The 15469-nt window shown below is 36.4% G+C and overlaps 1 protein-coding gene across 2 annotated transcripts in view; it reads right to left on the bottom strand.

The window, feature by feature from the left end:
* Window positions 1–10588: 10588 nt before the first annotated feature.
* The window catches only part of EDNRA (endothelin receptor type A), a 33399-nt gene continuing 28518 nt past the window's right edge, over window positions 10589–15469 (bottom strand). For both annotated transcript variants that reach the window (XM_032989938.2, XM_032989946.2), the window contains exons 6-8: window positions 14890–15023; window positions 14374–14482; window positions 10589–12423 (exon numbers count right to left, since the gene is read on the bottom strand). In XM_032989938.2, coding sequence (XP_032845829.1) covers window positions 12283–12423; window positions 14374–14482; window positions 14890–15023 — 384 coding nt within the window. In that variant the 3' untranslated portion in view covers window positions 10589–12282. The remainder of the gene's footprint in view (window positions 12424–14373; window positions 14483–14889; window positions 15024–15469) is intronic.

The following is a 15469-nucleotide window of genomic DNA, read 5'->3' on the forward strand; positions in this document are numbered from 1 at the left end:
GATAAAGTCATAGCAGATTAGCTAAATCTATTGCATCCACACTCGCTGTATTGGAGCATAAGTAGCTTCCCATAACAAAACTGTCGTGATAGTGGTTCTAAACATCTGATTTAAACTAAGGAAGAGCCAGTAGGTCAAATCAACAAAACAGGGACAAATCACTGGTCAAAATGGTATTTACCTACGTATTCTGAAGAAACTCACATGAAGTTTTAGCTGTAGGGGAAACAATGCATAGCAAACATATGCTTCAGGGGGGGAGGGGGTGTGTGGAGGGAGAGAGAGATATTTCTGAATGAGAATACAGATCAGTAATCTAAAGTTGGTATTCAGGAAATCAGTGGAACCTATAACAGAATAGAATTAATGGCTGCATTGCTAAACATTACATATATAGAAGAATCAACATGACTTTTGTAAGGGGAACTTATAGCTCAAAAAATTATGTTCTCTGAGAGTGTCAATGAACATATTCACAAGGGTTGTCATGTTGGGTTGTCATGTTGATATAACCTATTTGGACTTCCAGAAGACTTTTTACAAGACCCATCCACAAAGACTTAAATCAACTAAGTTTTGATGATACAAATACATTGTTAGGAATTATTACAGAGGGATAAAGAACAAAATAGGTCATGATTATACTGCTGCATCTTTGGTCTGTCTTTCGTCCCTTCCGTCTTGAAAATAACATAGTAGAACTCAGGAAAATTCAGAAAAGGGCAAAAGATGATCAATAGTAGAGAGTAGCTTTCATACAGCATATGAGTGTAAACAGATTAGTCAGCCTGGAAAAGACATCTGACTCTAAACTCATGAGTAGCAAGGTAAACAAAGAGCAATTGCTTACTCTCTCTTAATACAAGAATTAGGGGATATTGAAGAACATTATCAAATGGCAAGTTCATAGCATAGCCTCCCACAGTGTAAGTTAAATCACTGGATTCGTTGCCTCAAGATGCTATGAACACGGAAGGATTATATTAGGTCAAAAAGATAAATTAATGGAGAAATACCCATCATTTACCCCACATGTACTGATTTTCACCCCAGTTTGATGAAGGCTTGAACAGTCTAGAAGTGAAGTGTCACTGTATGCTGATACTGTCCTTACACCCTTCCCTAAGTGTCCGCTATTGGTCATCATGGGTGACAGGAAGGTGTGACTCAGTATAACTGCTGTAGGTTTTTAGATTCTTATGATCATTAATACAAAGAGAGACTGCTCATACATATACAAAATAGAGCTGACTCTTGTGCTGGACAGGAATGTGTTAATTTTGCATATAGAATTCTAAGCTATTTTTATAGCATTAATTTTTTCTTGTACCATTTTTGAAAAATTTACTTTTACTTTTGAAGGACCTCTTAAGAAATTGGCTTATCCACTCCCTAAACTATAAGCTACCAAAACTGAATATTTAAAATCATGACTGTATATTCTGAATGCAATTATTCCACATATAATCACACTACAGTCACATATTAAATCCCTACCTTGTGACACTTAATGTCTGTATGTATTCATCCCAAACTGCATTTCTCTTTTTTGCTGCCATATTTCAATTGCAAACACATCACTTACTTGGTGATCACAGTCACCTGAAGGTCTGTTTCCATGATTCCATATTCCCATTAGAGACCATCTTCTGATTATCTTCTTTAGATGTATTCCATTCCTTTTCTACAAATTGATACCATTTCTCTTCTGGCTATGTTTATCTCTTTTTATTATTTAATCCATTCTAAGATGTTATCCCAAGCACAAATCCAGGCTGGGTGAGGAATGGATTGAGAGCAGCCCTGTGGAGAAAGACTTGGGGGTATTAGTGAATGAAAAACTGACTGAGCCAGCAATGTGCGCTCACAGCCCAGAAAGCCAACTGTATTCTGGGCTGCATCGAGAGCAGGGTGGCAGCAGGTCAAGGGAGGGGATTCTGCCCCTCTGCTTTGCTCTGGTGAGACCCCCCCTGCAGTGCTGTGTCCAGCTCTGGGGCCACCAGTATAAGAAGGACATGGACCTATTGGAGTGGGTCCAGAGGAGTCCACAAAGATGCTCAGGGTGCTGGAGCAGCTCCCCTGTGAGGCCAGGCTGAGAGAGTTGGGGGGGTTCAGCCTGGAGAAGAGGCGGCTCCGGGGAGACCTTAGAGCGGCCTCCCAGTGCTTAAAGGGGGGACAGGAAAGGTGGGGTGGGACTCTTTGTCAGGGGGTGTGGGGATAGGAGGAGGGGTAATAGTTTTAAACTGAAAAAGAGTAGATTTAGGTGGGATAAAAGGAAGAAATTCTTCCCTGTGCGGGGGGTGAGGCGCTGGCCCAGGGTGCCCAGAGCAGCTGTGGCTGCCCCCTCCCTGGAAGGGTTCAAGGCCAGGTTGGACGGGGCTGGGAGCACCCTGGGCTGGGGGAAGGGGGCCCTGCCCATGGCAGGGGGGGTGGAACTAGATGGTCTTTAAGGTCCCTTCCAACCCAAACCTTTCTATGATTTTATGTTATTATAAAATTAAATTCATTTATTGTCTTGTTTATAGTAAATCCTTCACCTTTAAAATATTTTTTATTTTTAAAGTAATACTTGTGAAAGGCGTCAGGTTGATTGTCCTGAAATGTTAATTCTCTAGCTATGCTGGGATCATGAACAATACAGCAAGAGCTGTAAAACCCTGAAGTGTTAAATTTCACACATTGATGTGTTAATACACTTCAAGTTTGACCTGACAGGTCTTTTTCCAGTCAGTGTTTATATTGGTGAAATTTCTAATGCAGCACTCCTGCAAATCCACAGATAGAAACAAATATTTTGGGTTTGGTTTTCTTTCTTTTTCTTGTAAACATGCAATTTTGGGACAAGAAGCTAGTTTATTTTAGATTCCTCTTTAAGGATAAATTCAGTAAATAGAGTCCTGAGGAGATTTTGGGTTCTGGGCCTTTTTTTCTTTCCTAAAACTCATAATAAAAATCATGACTGCAAAAGCTGCAATTGATCTAGTTCTAAATCAATTCATTTGGATAGCTGTAACCATTAATCTCAACAGCATGTTACCTTGTTTTGTGTGCTTCTGAGTTAAGTTTAGGCTGTCTAGGCTGAGTTTTTTGTCTGTGTAGTGAGAGTACAAATACCAAATCTAGATTACAGTTAATTTGACTGTTTATATCTGTAGTTTAAGAGTTCTGGAACTGTTTGTAATAAAAATATGAATCCACTGCAAATTAGACTCCAGAATCTTCTATACTATGTATATCTAAAAGTTAAAAATTTTATTACTCAGCTTAGTATAAGCATTTCATAAAACCTTTTCCTTCCTTGATGCAAGACAGACACATTCATCTTTTTATTGATTGTGATTCTGAAGAGTCTTTGAGAGAAAAGTTGTGGAAAATTGATAGAAAGCCTTTCCTAATGATGGAAAACTCATTTCAATACCAATACTTAATTGCTTTTTTTCCCCATTAATTTTATTCTGTTTCCTATAATCACCTGCGCTACAACTGCTACATTTTAATTTATCTTCAGGAACTACCTTGACAATTCAATATATGTTCACATTGGAACTTTTGGAATAGGGCAGTAATACCTAAGGCCATCTTTAGGCCTGGATAATGTTAACATTTGAAGTAGTGGAAGAAGTCAGGTGTTGAACAGAAATTAATTAATCCTGCTTATTGACAGTGATAAGGATAAGAAAGGATTTCAGAGAGGATAAGATAATAAGAGAGATGTCAAGGACAAACTAAGCACTGAGTCAGAGAAATTGGAATTCAACACGCCATTTCTAATATCTCTGAATTGTGTTTTAGACTATTTAGAGAAAGTTTCTGTTATCTTTTCAATATGCAGAGTTCTCAGGGTTCTGCAGAGTTTGGATAATGAAAAAAAGTTAACACTCAAAATTTCTTGCACATCATTACTCATCATCAAACTTTTTAGTATTAAACATTATAAAGTTTCATTTTTAATGTTTTATAAAATTGTTATGCAGTCTATGTTGCCACAGGCTTGCAGAGCATCGTTTTGGAAAAAATTGTTAGAGTATTTATACAACACGTAGTTGAAGCCACATTTGGAATAGATTTTCAGCTCCCTGGTGAGCTCAAAATTGCTCTTGAATTGCATTGTTTGTTTATTTGGGTTGGTCAGTCCTTTCCATTTTCCATCTTGGCACTCAACTGTAACAAATTGTTGCTAACACGTCTGGAACTGTTAACCAGTTCTAGGCATAACATGGCAATTTGGGTTACGAAGTAGTGGTGAAGTAATCTTCCTTGAACAAAGGCATAAACGGTATATGAAATTAATTATCTGTATTCAATTTTGAGACTCAAAAGGGGAAAAGTTAACCAATTATCCAATAAAGTAAGCATTCTATGGTATTCTTATTTTCAATTCAAGGGAAGAATTATTGAAATTTTCTAGCAGATTAACTAAAAAGTAATCTACTATTACCAGGTAGAGCTTGCTAAGAAGTATGTCAGGTTGGCTTAGTTATAGAGAGCTTCTTTTCTTGTGACATCTAATTATTTTTCATGTAATACATTTTCCATATTATTTTACTTGATTATTTATTTGCATGCATTTATGAAATCACATACATGTGGCAAAAACTGCAAAGTGGGAATGAACCTGACAGTTCTCATGCAGTGTTTCATTAGTGCAAACTGTGTTTTCCCAAAGCCTAGAAAATACCTCCTTACAACAGCTAAATATGCAATCAGCTACAGAATATGAAATTTTCTGAAAGGAGGCAGATTCCAGAGGTCTGTATATCAGGAGAATTTTAAGGGGTTTCAGTTTGACTCATCAGGGTAAACCCCCACAGAGATACTTTTCTCTTGTATACATCAACTTCCTCAGGAATACAGCATATTACATCCCCTGCAGTAATAAATACTGATCCTGTGATTCCTCTGATATAGGACTGCTATATTTCTGAGAGGTATGTTCTCACACTATGATATGTCCACACTGATTTCGGCACAGACCAGAATTGTTTCAGTAAATCTGATCTGCACGATTGCAGTCGGCGTGTCAGGGATATGTAATGTTAGGATATTCCAGCCAATTCTACACTGTCAATATCTGCCGGAACAGTGAAGAGGACACATGCAGTAAGTGCATTGACATAGATGATTCTTTTGGTATCTGTGTGATAACTTGTATAAGTAAGAGTTACACCTTGGAGTAAGGACAATACTTTGGATTTTCAGACTGTCAGTATTCTTTAGTGAGGATTGTTCCCTGCAAGTGGACAATCTTCCTGTTCTCCTATTGTGGCCACCTGCCTCTGTTGGTGGCGTGGTCTGAGAGGAGAACCCTGTTACCTCTGACTTCTCTTAAGCTGATTCGGTATGAGGAAAGATGTGCCAAATCTTTTCCTGGCTGAGCATGTGCGGTGATAATTTAGCAATTATTCATGAAAGCCCCACAGAATCTTTTACTTCTGTCCTGCTTAGTTGTAATGTGCTTAATCACACTGCCATAAATGTGATGCTGATGGGGCTCCATCATACATTGTGACTGAAACCCCAATGAAGTTAGTAGCAACTTTATCATTTACTTCAGTAGGTTCAGCATTTTATCCCAAGTTACTACTTGAAATTACTTTAATGACTGGTTTTAACTTTGAGCTAATACTTTTATCTGGCAAATAAAATAACATCTTTTATTTTCTTATTATTTCAAGGAGTGCAGATGCCTTCAATTCATCTGTGAGCAAACTGTAATCTCAGGTAAGTGCAGCTAGACTGTCTAAATCTTTTTGTCATTTTCATACTTTCCAAGCAGATTATAAAAAATAAAATAAACCAAAATCAATAAAACTTATAGAAGTCCTTAACTGGAAACATAAATTCATTATGAAACAGAGAACTGGGATACAGTTCATGTGTAAGATCACTGCTAGTATGAAAAATGTGGAAATCTTAGAAGTGAATTTGATCTTTAGCTGCTTTTTTATAGTGAAGTTGTAGCCAATAATTTTATTTGTAGATTAACCTCATGCTTCTATCCCAGTGACATTTCAAACATAAGCTTAAATATATTGGGTGTCCAGGCTGAATTCTTGTATTTGTCATCAAGTGAATTTACCCAATTTTCAAATTTACTACTGTGCTAGTCGCCTTTATAGAATATTGTTATGAATGTATTCATTCTTTTCTATTTCTTAACAAGCACCTTTATGTTAAAACATTTCAGTATTTGATTGCCCAATGGGCATCTTTGGTTATCACAGTGTACAGTCATATGTGGTATGGAAGTGCACATAGTTAAATTACACAGTATTTTTTTTCTGCTTCCTCTCTAAATGGCTCACACTTTTTAAGTAAATGGAAAAGAAGATCACTTGAGGTTTTTTTATATAAATGCGCTTTATATGGAAGAACAACCATTGGTTAAAATTCTGTGAAAGCAAATTCTCATAAATGATCATAAAAAGGAAATCATGCAACATTTTATTCCTTGATTTTGGAGAAGTCCTTGTCATTGGTGTTGTTGCAGTTCATTTGTGATATAGGAAACCCAGAGGATGCTGGATATCACAAAAAAATATTAGCCAAAGATTTATTTGCAGTGCAAGAAGGAAACGTTAGTTAACACTCAGTAAGGCATCTTCCTTTCTTCACAGCTGTCTCTGAGGTTGAGATGTCTCTTGGAGCTAATACTTTAGCAAACCATTGAAGGAAAATCAAAGAATCTTTCATTGGATAGTTATACCTTCCTAATTCCCAGAATTTAGACCTATTTTATATTCTGGAGCGTAAAGATTTATAGCCCTTTGAGTGTTCTATTCCACCTCATGTTGCTGTGGACATTCTCATTATTCATCTGAACATCTACGCATTAATTATTATTTTAATTCTGGTTGAATTAGCAAAACTTATATAGTTTTTGTTTTGTTTTTCTGTAAAAAAATCAATATATATTTCCACAAATAGTACTGAACTCTAGTATTAATTCATCCCAAGAGTACTATGATAATTTTCTGTTTAAAACTTGGCCCTAAAAATTTGTGACTTTTCTGGTAATGTGGTTTAAGTGTGCTTCTGTATTGGAATATACCATATATCTGAAGATGGATGCTTTATTAATACTGTGTAGATATTTGAAAGAAAGCTAATCCAAATGTATGCTTCATTCAGAGGCAATACCAAGGAGGCCGCTGTAAAATGATTTTGGAGGGGAAAATACTCAAAAACTTCAGACACAAAGATTTCAATAAATATGAAGTGTGGCTACAGGTTGGCACAGTGGTATCTAGTAATAATGAATTTCTAATCTTCCCCTATGTTTAAAATATATAGCAGAATGCATGTTTTCTTGGATGGCTTAGAAATGCTTCTCATTAATCATTTCGGATGCTTGATTCAGTAACTTGTAGGCTCTTTACTCTGTTTATTATTTTTATTCCCAAGAACTAAAACAGCATGAGATTAAAGGCCTTATTCTGAGATGCACCAAGTATTTCCAAATCATTGATTTCAGAGCAGTTTGCAGATGCTCAGTTACTCTGAGAAACGTGGGCAGAGTGCTGCTGAAGAATGAAATACAGTAGTTTTTCTTATCAGTTAAAACAGTTATTACGTTGAGCTTTATTGTAATAATAAGCTACTGTAACTAATGAGGCTGCACAACTGTGACTCAAACAACAGTTAATTTCAGAAGCAGTGGTGGCTATACAGGGGAAAAGCTGATTCCAGATGAGATGCTAGAAGTCAATTAATTTAATCTTCCTTTAGACAAGCTGGAGATGACCTACATTTTTTTATTTAGTTCTTATCTTGCTTTCCCACATTTGGACTAATGAGAAGCTGTGTTTCTTTTAGAGCCACAATTTAAACATGCCTGGGTTTGGGTGGTGTTTTTTTCCTGTGCGACTTGGGAATGCTTTATGTTCTGTAAACTTTTTATGTCTTCTCTTACTCTGATTTTAGAGATAATTGCCTTTATTTAGCCTTTGAAAGGGTGAGAAGTGCAAATTAGGAATTCTTTGCTGAGACAAGCTTTGCACGGCTGATTGTCTGGAAGAAATTTTGCAAGGCAATGTTAGTATGCAGTCTGAATGTTCTTCTTCTAATGAAAATGCATGCTTTGCCTCAGGGACATTTGAGCAGAAATCTGTTCATACAAATGCAGCAGAATTTGAATTTGTACCATGTCTTCTCACAAACTGAAACCCATAAGGCTTCACAGAATCAAATGATATAGTAACAAGATTGTGGTAAATATGTAAATGATGAGAGAGAAACAGCAAAAAAGCAAGTAATTCCACAAGCAATGGAATTTACAAATACTGGTTTCCAAGAATTTGTGTGTTGTGGTTTGATTCTCAGATGTCTTACAAGTTACAAGCTCTGATCAAAGCTTTTTCTGGATCTGTAACGTTCATAACATCTCTCTATCATGTGAATTTGCTGAGTACATATAAACTCCATTTCAGCAATTTTCTGCATAGAGCAGAAGTAGGATCTTGTTCTCTACCTGTCCTGCAGTTTTTGTGAAATTCTCTGTAACTTCATAATGATAATAACTCTGTTCTGTAAAATTTATTGAAATTGGTTAGGGGGTCCATAGTTGTTTTTGAAAGATGGAAGGACAGATGGGTAAACATCTGCAACTGACTGTATTAAGAGGAAAAATAAACATATTCAGACATGAGGATTGCATAAGCACCCTTTCACAGAACCAAGCTAATAGGTCTATCAGGCAAGATTTATGATGAACTGCTACATAGGCACTTTTTTCCAAAGCAGAGGAGCTGGCTAGGTCAGGTCTGAAGCACAGTTTCATAGGGAAATAAATAAATAAATACATAAACATAAGTGAAAACCTATGTATGCTGTATCTTTGAGGCAAATAAATATAAAATATAACCAAGAGAAAATTTTTGGTGAGTTAGTTTGAAAAGAAAAATGCATATTTGAAACAATAACTGAATTCTAAAATTAAAAAAACCTCTACAGTGTTTGAAATTGAGATGTGAGACTGTATATAACAGGAAATAGTCAATGACATTTTACACTGATTGGACTGAAAATAATTGGGAATTGTGAAGTCCACAAAACAGATGTTTGTGATAGTTAAATGAATTTTGATTATGATCAATGTATGTTACAAAAAGTGTAAGAAATTAATCTGAAACTTGTGGAATAGAGAACCTGTTAGCTGTAGAGAAAAGCTAGGCTTGGTTCAGCTGAGAGGAATGCAAACAATAGACATTAAAACTTCTATAAAATAAAAGGAGGATGGAAGGATATTTGTTGTGGAAAGTTGTTCTGGTGTAAAAGAGAAAGCAGCTTCTGTGCAACAGCAGAGGAAAATGCCAACTAAGCCTACACTGGTTTTGATGCACAAAGAGAAATGGCAGAGCACCTTTTCACAGAACTTGGAAGGTAAATGAAAGGTTAAAATTAAAAAAAGGTTGAATTTCAGAGTTGTGGAAAACGGTTCTTTTGGAAAGGTAGTTTCTTCAGAATTGAGGGTAGATATAATTCTAGGAGGAATATTTTCCATTATCAGTGGGAAGAATAGTAAAGAATTTAAAAAGTACTTTAGTAAGTTTTACAGGAACAGTTCCCCACTCACCATATTTGCCACATCATAACAACCTTTGTCCTTATGATTGGTTTGTGAGTGGGTGCAGCAGCTGTCAGTGAAAATAAAAAAGAGCAGGCATGGCAAAACAGAATCTGAGACCTCCCGAGACCTCATGTTTCACTTATTTAGGCTCTGGTCTGTCCTTCTACTGGCTGGAGGAGATGGAATGATGATCACCAACTAGTTTTTGCAGGCTTTTATCCCTAAGTAAGGATCCAGAAATCATTCTAAAGCATTCTAAAAAACACCTCTCGCATCTGTTAGATACTTTACCCTCTTCTTTTCCTTAGTTAAAAGAAATTGTATTTTATAATGCTGCCACTAAGGTCAGTCAGCTCTTTGTGGAGTAGGAAGATACTCTTTTCATCTAGGCTGAATCGGCTTAAAGTATGCTTTGTGTGTGCACATGCGTATATCTTTGCCACATAACAGAGCCAACAACAGGTTTGAAAGCAATAGATGAGGTGTTGATGCTTGAAGGTAAACTGTTAGCTTTTCATGACGTGGCTGGTGTCAGTGGTGGTAAAGCCTAAAAATGGTCCATTTCAGGGTCTAAAACTTTTGCAGGTAAATGAGGGTTTTTTTGGTAGAAGCTAAGAGTCCTAAAGTTTCTGTTTTGTATTGCCTTCACTGCTCACTGTTTTATGTGGGCAGGTAGAAAAGATAGTCTCTGAACAATCAGATTATTGATTTCCTGGTATAGTATGAATTTTTTGGTTCATCTGACCATCAGATAAATAACAGAAGGGGGGAATGTGCACAAAGCTTTTTCCTGCCTTGAAATAAAGAAGGGGCAATTTACAACTTAAATCCATTCCTCGTGTCTGTTTCGTTTACCTTTATCATCTGCTCAATACATTCTGTCAGAGAAGCAGTGAAGGTGTCAGGATGTAGAGACCCAGTAATTCAACCTTCTCAAAGGAAACCATTGTTACTCATTTACTATGATTTCTGTTACAGTTTGAGGGTTAAATGTTTTGAATAAAATTCAGCCAAGTCTCATTCAATACCATGCTCTTAGGCACTACTACAGAGCACTGTCAGAATACTGTATTTAGGTTTATAACATATCAACATAAGTTTGTATGTATTTATACACACATATATGTCACAGAGACAGAAGCACACAAAAATACATAAACCAATTTAAAGAACTTTTTTTTAATATACTTTAGAAGATTTGTGTGAATGTAAACATTTGGGAAACTTGTGCAGAAGAAGTCACTGTAGGCACTAGCATTTTGACCTCCTAAATAAAAATATGCAGGATTATATCTTTCATTTGAAATGTAACAGATGTTTAAAAATGTGTGGGATTTTAATTACGGCTTCTTAGCCTGGCACAAAAGATTTCCTAGCAGATTTGTGCATGAGGCATATTATATATGACACCACACTATTAATTCCACTACTTCATGAAAGGCTACCTATTAAAAATTTTTATAGCCAAACAAGGAATCTCTTGCCATGTAACCATAATGGATGGAAATAAGTAAATCACCAGTTTACATGTATGCAAGCAATATTTTCTATATATCATTTTGTATTTGTATAGGTAACAATGCTAATAAACTATCAAACCCCATTAAAATCTTTAAACGTTGTGAGAGTAAGACAAAGAACTCTGTAAGCATAAGGCACAAAATATCCTTGTGCACATCCAGCTGTTATGGACTTCCACAGTTCTGCATTCACTGTGACTATAATCTTATGTTCACAATGTGTAAGTAGTGTTGTGCACAGTCACTATGATAATAACCATATTCTCAGAACTCTTTGGACAACTTTAGTAATATTTCACTGTTCCACTGACCCTCATTTTGACTTAGATTTAATGCAGCAATAGTCTAAATAGATTAATAGGTTCATATAGTTTAAGAATTAGCATGGCAGGTTAATTAAAAACACATTGTAAGGTGCCCCTCTGTGGGCATCTTTCATTCTTTTTGTTGATATAGATTATGTTTATTATGTTTATTTTGTACAGAGCATTAGAATAAATAACACAGTATAGTACTGTATTATTAATACCTCTTTTTTGGTATTAATCTGTGCTTAAGTGCCAAATGTTGATGCTACTTTAAATGGTCTCTTCCTATTTTTGAGTACTGAAGTGCTACAAATGTGAACTGCCCAGCTAATGTCCTGACCCATTATAAAATAAGTAAATAAAATACTGGTATGGACCAAACATTTTCCAACATAAACCTGAAAAACAGGAAAAACAACAACATGCAAAACATACTGGTGCATGGACTATATCCACCTCACAAACAAAAGTTAAAAGACAAATGGGCAGAGAGAAAACATAGTCACAGACAGATTCCATTTTGATATCTTCTGAAAAATTCCAGAGTGATTAATTTTAGGTGATTATATTGTCCCAGTCACAGACACTTGGACAGTTCCTGCTTGGTTCAGAAGAGCAAACCACCTGTGTAGTTCAAGTCAGTTTTTCGGTGTCATAATCACTTCAATATAATTTTCAGAGACAGAATTACCATCCAGTGAATCTCAGTTCACAAAACATCACAGTTATAGTCAGTCAATCTGCTCAGTCACCTCTAGAATTAGGTACAAGAGTGCATATGTCTGAACTGATTATGGAACGGTCACTGGGCTTCCTGTTGAAATAGCTTTGTTGTGACTTTTTTTTTTCCTGTTTGATTCTGAAGTGATATCAGAGTCCTTAATTTTCAGTTTATGCTGTCTTTATGGCTGCTTCGATCTGTATTGTGATTGTTTAGTTCTTGATTTTTCCACTGAATGCTTGTTCCATTCATGGGCACTGAAGTCACTAGACTCTTAGACTGGGAGCAGCAACAGCAAAGACATGACTGGAAATTAAAAAAAAAAAAAAAAAAAAAAAGTTAACACAAATCTATCAACTCTGTACAGATTGCCAGCCATATTTTTCATTCAGAAATGAACAGACGATTCTATCTGAAGGGAGTGATAGCTGCACTCAGGCAAATTTTTTTTTACCCTAGAATGCAAACAATTGCCGTGATTAAACATCACAAACGCAGCAAATTAGGCCCAGCCTGTGCCTCTTATTTAAGAAAATCTTTCACAGTATCAAAAGGGAAATTTGTTTGACTAATGTAAATCAATTGAGAACTGACAGACCTCAATACATATTGTAAGAGCTGGGTTGGGTTTTCTTCCCTTTTCATCACTGCACTTCAAACTCAGAGATCAGTGTGCTGCTTAGCATGTAAGAGAAAAGAAGAAAATTCACCAGCCCGTGACTTATGTTTCTTTTCACATCTTAAAAGAAGACAAAATTGTGTAGGAAAGGGATAGTGAATATATCGAGGTGTATCATTTTTCACAGTTAAGAATAGAAGGTTATTCAGGATCATATTCCTGGGTTCTTCACAGGCTGGTATGTTCAGTTGTCTCTTCTGGAAGGAGCAGAAAGGATTCTTCAGCTATCCTTCCCTCCCTTCACAAAAAACTAGTGCCTAATTCTATGTAGATGGAGTCTCTACTGGAGGGGAAAGAGTTAGGTCCTCAGAGGAGCAATGTCAGTGACAGGAGTAGATCCGTGACCTCTGTGAATTCAATGAGAAGGGAGTGTTGCAGAAAGGTAAAGCCAGACTTAAGATATGTGTACTATCTATCTATGGGTGGGTATATAAAATTGCAACAGAGGTAGGGTGAGAAATTCAAATGCAAAATGGAAAGATTGCCTCAATTAATGTCCTTGTTAGTAGAAGCGAAAAGGTAAGCTATAATGAAAAGCTGAGAAGGATTAAATAATAACTAAAATTCTTTAATTAGAATTGTTGGATGGTAATTTTATTTGGAAGGACAAGTGGGAAGAATGAGCTAATGACATGAGGAGCAGCCTGGCAGTACCCACTGTTACTTTCACCTGAGGACAAGTTCAGGCATATTATCCTCTCAATAGTTGATGAAGTAGGGGACTGTAAAAAGCAAAGCTGACTTCTTATTTATCAGGTGAAAATACTCCCTGAAAATAGTTTGTAAGTCTGAGCAGACTATGTACAAACAGGTTTTCCCTATTCTAATAATTTATTACATTTTTCAGTAGCTTGAGTTGCTTATTCGCAGACTTAATAGTTTAGTGGTACAGTCCTGTCATCTTTTGTTTTTCTTTGCAGATAAAGCTATTTCTGTCTTCCTTTCTCATTGCATGACTTTCTTTACCATTGTATGCTCTCATTTTCTTTCTTCTTCTATTGCCTTTATTAGATCAATGGGGACTTGCAGAGGCACAGTGTCACAAGGAAATTATTTTAGCCTTAAAATACATTTTCATGGGTAGGAACTGGAAAAATGCAGGTAAAAGCCATAATGCATATTTAATTGCCACAGTCAACTCAGGTGCCTGCTTTGGTATTCAAGTCTGAAAATTTTAGTCATTAATGGGATTGTTTAACTGCAGGCAGCTTGGTGTCCCATGCATGTGTTCTTTGTCTTCATCTAGAGTGGGAAAGACATTATCAACCAAATTCTATTTCATGTACATGTCACATGCAGATAAATAGTATTTACAAAAGCATGTCTATCTCAGTTTACATATTTACATATGAGGACTATGTCAAACTTATTTACTGGTTTAGCATTTCAGATAAAATGGACAGTTCCACTTTCAGTTTGGTATGTGTGCTATGTGAGCTGCTAGCTGGTAAACTAGACAATTTATAATCTTTCATTCCTTTGCATGCCTCTTCTCCCAAGTGCTAAAAATAGACAGTAACTAAGTGGTTTAATACAGTTCATTAACTGGACATAAAATACTATCAAGAAGATCTTACCTGGAAACAGTTTTTAAACTTCTTGCTCACAAAATACAGAGCTATTGGATTTATACAAGAGTTCATGGTTGCCAAGTTGATGCTGATATAATCCAATGGCAGCAAGAAACTAGGCAACAAAAGAGAAAGCAAAACAGTTAAACTGTTCATATACTGTAAAAGCATCCGTGCTCTTTGTGGTTACAATCTCTTCTGTCACAGAAACTAACTGTCTCTCACCTACCTCTCTCAATTTAATACTGTACCATGCCATGTCTATAATAATCTGTCTCTCAGAAGTTCACAAAAGCCAGAGGAAAGTGACTGCAATAGTGACAGACAACATTTATTGACATTATGCTACCCCATTAAAACTGAAACCCCTGAAAATGGATGCAGATGAAAAGTCATAAAATAAAGTGTTTGCTCTTCTAACACCACAGTTACATGCACAATGACATTTCTGAAATAAGCTCCAAGTGTGTGGCATTATATTTTTTCAGTATAAACAATTGATTGACATAGAAAATTAAGTACCTGAGCAATTCACATCTGCCGGGGTCTTTTTCATTGTATACCATTTTCTTCAAAATCCGGCTCAAATGGAGAGGGAACCAGCAAAGAGCAAAAATCACTACTAAACAGAAAACTGTCTTTGCAACTTCTCGACGCTAGAAAAAGAAGTAAAGATAACTATGACTGAATGCCTAACTCGTATTGGTCAGTGATTGTAGTGTAGTGATGTTGCCAGTAGAGTAAGTAATCTAGATAAAGCATGCAGTGATTCCCACAGTTCAGCTTCCAGACTACCTGATGTCCCTAAACTGTTTTTTATGGGACTTGTCATGTTCTTGATTCTGGCCATCCTCAACAGAACCTGCTCATCACTGAGACTGGAGCAGCTGGAGCACACAGCTCATTGCCAGTACGCTGTAGATGTCAGCCAAGGAAAATCCACTGCTGGGCTCTCCTGAACCTGATTACTTTCTCAGCCCTTCTTATTCTTCTACACTGGATTAGTTTTCTGGCAGTCCCTCAGATCAACCTCTTCAGAAACATGCAGAATCTGTAAGAATCTTCATGTATGAGAGAAACTGGGATCATACCTGCTCGATAA

This window comes from Tyto alba, unplaced genomic scaffold, assembly GCF_018691265.1.
Source record: "Tyto alba isolate M040663 unplaced genomic scaffold, T.alba_DEE_v4.0 Super-Scaffold_23, whole genome shotgun sequence".
In the NCBI taxonomy this organism is placed as follows: Eukaryota; Metazoa; Chordata; class Aves; order Strigiformes; family Tytonidae; genus Tyto; species Tyto alba.